Source organism: the organism of the source record quoted next, unplaced genomic scaffold (genome assembly GCF_019419815.1).
Source record: "Pyrus x bretschneideri cultivar Hongxiangsu unplaced genomic scaffold, Pyrus_bretschneideri_v1 Contig113, whole genome shotgun sequence".
Taxonomy (NCBI): domain Eukaryota; kingdom Viridiplantae; phylum Streptophyta; class Magnoliopsida; order Rosales; family Rosaceae; genus Pyrus; species Pyrus x bretschneideri.
In genome coordinates this window covers 506516-513750 of record NW_025999406.1, presented here as the reverse complement: position 1 = coordinate 513750, position 7235 = coordinate 506516, and the positions used below count along the sequence as shown (strand labels likewise).

Here is a 7235-nt window from a genome sequence, read left to right as displayed (position 1 = left end):
GTGAATCTATTATTGCGACACCTTTAGTAATTCCCTCAAAAACCCCTGTCTTCGATCAGAGATAGAGCTTGTTAGATAGATAGAGTGAATGTGGGAATGGCATAGAGGAATGGGATAATACATCAAATAACATAGGTGTTTTGTATTATATCGAGCAACCTACATGGTAGCGATCGGAAATGTTTTTGGGAAGGAAAAAACCTAACAGGTAGCGAAGTCGAAGTAAATTCCATACACAAAGTTGAGTTACTGTACAAACTCAATATTTATAAAAACTAAAGGGTGACAAAGTCCCCTTATCATGCGTAGTAATTCCGGAATCTCTTGCCACTGAAGTGATTCAGAGGAAGGTTCCACTCCTTCATTCTTTCAGAAATTCATATACGTAAGGGTGTTGGAGAAATTTTTCAATGTGATCGGAACACGAGTGACGCACCACGTATTTTTATATAAGTAGTGGGAAATTTTATTTTTAAAGTTATTAACTTTTTAACACACATATCCCACCATTTGTATAGTGACACATGATGTACCACCTCGTGTTCCGGTCACATTAAAAAAATCTCTCTACTGGCCGAAGGTGGCTTAGGTAAAAAATGGGTAGTCAACTATAGATAGAGACACCTCGCTTTTGGCTGTTGTTGAAAGCTAGTTCTTCTTGTCCCTGGAAAAACGAGTAAACTGCATAGGCTGACTAAAGTCAGTTGCATATTGGTAAGCATGATTGTAGAAATACAAATAGGCGAATGAGTTGTTTTCAACAAATTAATATATAGGTGCATGGTAAATCCACACGATTCAATCTTAGAACGCCTTTTGTGCCTAATATTCAAGGGCTTTAATAGGGGAAATGCACACTTGTTGTCATTTCAGATGCAATCAAAAGATATTCTCTTTTCTTAATTTAACTAGAGCATAATTATCAGAAGGTTGGCTGCTGGCACGAATGATGCCTTACCGCCTTGCAAGCGAACGGGTGGTTGCAACTCATCTGATCATGTTATCCATAGGTTACTAAAATATTCTATTCCACCATTATAGCAGTTGGAAATTATCTACTTCTGGCACCTTCTACTATGCATAGGACATAAGAAGGTTTTGATCCATTCATTTATCTATTAGAAACAAGTAGTTTCCAGCACAACTTTTTACCCAACATAAATAAAAGATAGCGTTCACCTTCTTTAAAAGAAAGCAATATTAGATGAATGGGAGGGGGAGAAGAGGACACTCAAATGCAATCAAAGGAGGAAAAACCCTTCCTTCTAGTTGTTGGAAATCTTTCTTGGCTACTGCAAGCTTCCTGCACTAGCTACAAGCCTAGCCTCAAGCTTCCCACCTTCAAGTCCTTTCCTCCTAGCAATTGTAAAAACCTCACAGCAAGCTGTAACCTCAACCATTTTCTCATGTTCTGATCCTTGAAACCCTAATCTCTACCACCAAAGATCTCTTCAAAACATTTCTTTTAAAGCCAAATCTTATACTCTCAGTTAAACATGTGGATCTTTAGATCCCACACTTCAATCTCTCATGCCTTGCCCTTTTCAACATTAAGTCACCACGTCAACAATTGCGGAAAGCACTTCAATAACCATCGACAAAACTCCAAGGACGCTAGAAGAATTTCAACAAAAAATTGACCCAACACTTTGGAGCTGTTGGAAGAACAACAAAGCATTCCTTATGACTTGTTTATCCGTCAGGATGCTTTAGGCCTAGTTCTCGCTAACTTAGATATGAGGGGCATAAAAGGCTCCAGTCACTTTTTTACGATACAAAAGGCCAACAAACCTTCGATCGAAAAGGCCCCAACACCCTCAAAACCCTAGCTATCATACTTTCACTCTCTCCTCAACTTCACTCCAGTTACAGACTTGTAGAATCTCTCTATCTCTCTCTATCAATCCATTTCTAGCTTTGTTTCTCGATTGTTTCTCTATCTCCCTCTCTCAGCTGTTCCAACACGATGACCATCACCATCACCATCACCAAGATGCTTCCTCTCATCCCTCTTCTCGCCACCACCACCACAAATCAGCCACAACCATTACGTTTCAGCTGCTATTGAACTTTAGTCATCACCAAAACTGCACTTTACCAAATCGCCAGAAACTGAAATAAGTTTTAGTATTCCCGATTTTCAGGATCCCAAAATTTTGATTCGGGATTGAGCCAAGAAAAAAATTTCCAACTATTTCGAGAATCCATTTTCGATTCAGTTCCCAAACCGAAACCATCCCTAGGTAAAACCAACTTAAGGCCCCAATATGTTGAAAGTCTTGTTCATTATATTTTTTTTTCTTCATTTTCTCTCCAATTTCTAGGTAAAAAAAAATTAAAAAAAAGCCAAAACAAACAAAATAATCTGGTTTCTCCTTTACAAATTGAAAAAACTAAATCAAACCGAATCGAATAGTAATTTATGTTTAGTTTTCGGTTTTAGAAAAAACAGAATTGAACCCCTAAATGTTATGAAAGAAAAATATTTATTGTTTGATTTTTGAATGTTATTTTTGTCCAATTTTTTTTTATACTTTACATTGGGACCACTTAATGTTAGAACCCTAAATCCACTATCGGAGAAAATGAAAGCAGCAACAAGATCAACGGCCTAGGAACGATAGGCAATATTGTTGTTAAATGTATGACAACTTCAACAATTAATTGACAACTACTTCAAAATATATCACTAGAATAAGTTACACATTTTTCATGAAAAGATATCACTAAAAAAAAATTGCACATTTTGGCCAACACATGCCTCTTGAAATAGTGATGCTTAAACTCTTCATAAACAATCCTCCATTTAGACACCCTTTTCCACACAACTTTTTACTATAAATAAAGTCTCGTGGCCGATCGAGATATCCATTAAGCAAAAGCATGCACGCACATGCATGTGGATGCTGTGAGTTTGTGTGTGAAAGACAGAGAATTAAAGCACCATTTACTACGTACCAAGAGAATATGATAAACAAGTACGATACAAAGCAAAGAGATGAGCTAGGGTACACCTTCTTATCTCAAACTAGAAAAGTAGCATTCCACTATATAATGTTGGCTTAAAGCCAGTACATGAGAAAATATATAGTAATCAAAAGGCAAGCAATAATATACTCTTCACATCAATGGAACCAAAGGGCAAACATGGGATCTAGTTGGGTACACTTCTGCTTGTCACCAAGCTCTTTCTTGGGACCCTCTTTTTGTTAACTAATTTGTATACTTCTACTTAATATTTCGTTTTCCATTGTCGCCATTTAAAATTATTGATTAATGGTATTCCTTTATATTGATAAGTGATAGATATTAAGTTTGAATTTTGTGGATAGTGAGTTAACCCCTCTTATACTTCTTTAGTTCACACATAGCTAGGGGTGGTTTTCAATCGGATTGAATTGAAAACAAGCATTTCAATGCCAATTCAAAAAAGTTTTGGAATCATACTAGTTCCATTTTCGGAATTTTGAATTATCGGGTATTTCAGAATCGGTTTTATCTCGAAATTTGGAAACATAATTCGAAATTCCTACATTTTGAAAGCTAAAATTTTCAAACTTTTATGTATCCATCATTCAACATTTTCTTTCTAAATTTTTGCGATATATGTATGTCGTTACGTTTAGGTATGACATATAATCGTATTATATAAGATAAAATAGTACGTATGATTATACTCTTCATTTTGATATTTAATAATATGATTAAATATATAGATACGAAATAAAGCATATCTAAGTATAACACTAAACATGATAGAATAAAAATATGTGTGGTATTTTCTATAGCATATTCCAATTGCCATTCAAAATGTTCGAAAATTTTCAGAATCGAAAATGTTGAGGCTCGGAACAGAAATTTCGATTCCGATTGGAATTTCAATTCAACTTTGAATCTGTAGACGCAGCTAATATATAAGCGTTCACTTCGGAAAAGCAGGCTCTTGACTTGATCATACTGAACTCACAGCATGCTTTTCTTTAGTAATTGAAGCTGCCAATTATTTTAGAATATGCATGCACCAATTAAACTACCTTTTTTTTATTTCGATTTTAATTATCTAAGTTTAGATTCCAATATCCACAAAGCTGACGATTATATGACATACAAGCATAGCTAATCATAAATTGACCTTCGATCATATAATTAGTATTATATTGTATCTTCAGTATAATTTATCAGATATGTCAAATCGGTCGGCAGATACATAATTTTAATATAAACAAAAGAAGATCAATCATAAACCAATATAATTTTGGTCAACATCTGCATACTATTGCCACATCACAGACATAGACTAAAACTTTGTTTCAATTTTTAATTGTATATTTTGGAATTCTTTAATCATTAGATCATCGATCAATATACCTTTAATAAAAAAACCTAACAGTTATAAACCCTAAAGTACATAACGTTGTTCACTATCTTGTGAAAAGCAGATTACAGAATGCCATTGCCACTGAGGGATGAATGCATGATTGCAAGCAAGCAATCTAAATGAAAAATTAACACTGCTATGTGTATATGTATATATGAGGAACTTAAAAAGAGGACAAGAAAAATAAAATAAAACCAAAAAAACCGAACATAAACTCCCAAGCACTAAGCAAAAGAAAAAGTAGGACATAATTGAAAAGGCATGCATGAATAAGAAGGAAAATTAGACAAGAAAAAGGAAAAAAGGAGAAAGAGAGAAGAGAGGGGGGGGGGGGGGGGTGTGGGGTGGTGGGTGGGTGGGGCGGACTCCATGTATGAAGTGATCTTCACTTCCCTTGAATCTGACTGAATTTATAGCTAGGCTTGCAATAATTGTAGTAATTAACTAATCAGCCACACTTTAATTAGCTGAGGGTTTCCATATGGAAGCCCATACTGCGGGTTCCTCTTTCCATGTTAAGTATAGTCCTGTTTGATCAATATCTTCTTCTCCTCCTCCTCCTCCTTGTGGTGGTAGTACTAGTGCCCAGCCAGCTCGATACCGCTTCAGCAACGCCTTGACATCATCGACAACATCGTCGCTAAATCCAACCGGTGAAAATACCGCCTTGAGCCTGTCAGACCATTGGTTTCCTCTTTCCCTTCTCTCATACTCCCCACCATTTTTGTCATCATCATGATCGTGATGATCACAACCCAAAACCCTAACGATGCTTCTCATGCACTCCCTCTCTAGCATCAATCTATCATTGCTAGTTGGGACAAAGCTTTCCTCCAGCATGTCAAAGTACAATGTGTAAAACCTAAGGCACTCTTCAAAGTACTTGACAAAGTCATCATTTACTGATGAGCTAAAAAGATCAGCTTCTTCCTCAACGACAGTCACAACTCGAGGCCGAAGCGATTGAAACATCCGAATCACCGCTCCTCTCTCTTCCACTTCCACTCTTCTCAAGGCCCCAATGCAATTCACAGCAATAGCCTCATCCTCCTGAACACCTAGATCCTCTTTTGTGAGCTGTCCCAAATTGTTTAAGCCACTAATCACTTTAATCTGAAAGGGAACTCCCATTAACCTAGCAAATTTCTCCATTCTTTGTCCAATTTCCTTCATCAATGACTTGACTATGCTGGCTGTTACCACGACAGTGAGCTTTAAATGCGGTGTCTCATCGTTTCTTGTGGCCAAAGCTTCTAACAAAATAGGCCATTGGGTGCAAAGGGTATTGCTTATATCAATTATGTGAAGTTTGGTTTCTCCCTCCAAGGCTTCCAATATAGCACCGTTTGAAGCCACATGACCAAAAGTTGTCCAAGGGCTTAGCTCTTGGAATTTTAGTATTAACTTCCTGGCTGAATCAAAGGAATGGCTCTTTTCAGCTACTGAGGTTAGGGTTTTGTAGCACCGGAGACCGGAATCCGTAGCCTTGCAAAAGAGAGCCTGCAAAAAATAAGAAGCCAGTTTCTGCTCAAAATCCCCATAAGGAGAAGCTAGCTCGTTCAACATCCATAGAAGGTGATTAATTTTACTAGAGTCTTTCTCTGAGACTGCCCTTGCACACTCCATGAGAAGCCTCGAGGCCCATTTAGTACCCACCGGACAAGGCTCGCTCGACCCCGATGAACGGCTTGTTGATGTGTGACTATTCTGGGTCTGCTGATTGGTGCTTTGCATGTCTATAGCTGCTGCCAGGTCATTGATCTTGATCTGATTGGAGTACTGCTGCAGAAAATTTGCTTCCTTATTAGGAGAGAAAAGAGATATGTCCATAATCGACCACTTCAATTAATTATGGAGCGCACAGCTACCTGCTAATTAAGCTCCTTTGGCTCTCTAAGAGAGTATAAACCACCTAATTATTTGCAGAGCTATCTAGCTATCTCATTTGAGCTCAGAAATTGCCAGGATATGGAAAGCAATACTATTATATTTAAAGTCTTTTTCATGCTAATATTTTCCTGTAATTTATGTTGGGCCATATTTAAGGAAGCCGTACTAATAATGGACATCTACATTGTTAGTTTAGTCTCCTATTTTGATAAATCTGATGAAGAATAGACAAGTTTATAGATAGAGAACAATAAAAATAAAAATAAACTAATCATATATAATGTTTGGTACAAAAGATTTTGAATACAACGATATATTAATACTAAAGGACAGAGAATTTGGGTTGAACCATAAAATATAAATCAACCATAATAACTTAGTATCGAACTCCTCGGGCCGGTATTCATGAATTGGGATTTTGAAGGATTTTAATTTTTTTAATAAATCTTGGGTATTCAATCGAGATTCTAAGATAGTTTATTAAAACTATTAGAATTCTGGATGTATTCAATGGACCCGGCTTCTCTGCCCTCCCAGTTCCCATACACTCTCATCCCCACCTATTTTGTGCCGTCACAGTTAAGTCACATCAACATTTTATATTGATTTTTTTATAGAGATAATAAGACAAGAAGCAATAGTGATATAAAATGTTGACGTGGCTTAACCGTGACTGCACAAATAGGAGGGGATGGGAGTGTATGGGAACTGGGAGGGTAGAGAAGCCAGGTCCGTATTCAATTAGGATTTTAAAGAAGTTTATAACATTTCAGGTGTATTCAATTATGAATTTATTTTGAAGAATTTTAAAAAGTTGAGGAATTTAAGGGAATTGGAGAGACTTTGTAATGTATTTTAAGCATTCACAAATCTAACTCTCCCTGAGATTTTGAAGGAATTTAATCAAAATTTTACATTAAAAATCTCTACTAATCAATTAAACTCCACCAAAATCCATTAAAATTCC

At 36.4% G+C, this 7235-nt stretch overlaps 1 protein-coding gene across 1 annotated transcript; it reads right to left on the bottom strand.

The window, feature by feature from the left end:
- Positions 1-4733: 4733 nt before the first annotated feature.
- LOC103931463 (protein SHORT-ROOT-like) lies at positions 4734-6452 on the bottom strand. The gene has a single exon (XM_009340955.2). The coding sequence runs from the start codon at positions 6206-6208 to the stop codon at positions 4838-4840; it is 1371 nt and encodes a 456-aa protein (XP_009339230.2). The 5' UTR covers positions 6209-6452; the 3' UTR covers positions 4734-4837.
- Positions 6453-7235: the final 783 nt, after the last annotated feature.

Excerpts from the sequence above, each read along its gene's own strand:
- LOC103931463 (XM_009340955.2), bottom strand. The coding sequence starts at position 6,208 with ATGGACATATCTCTTTTCTCTCCTAATAAGGAAGCAAATTTTCTGCAG.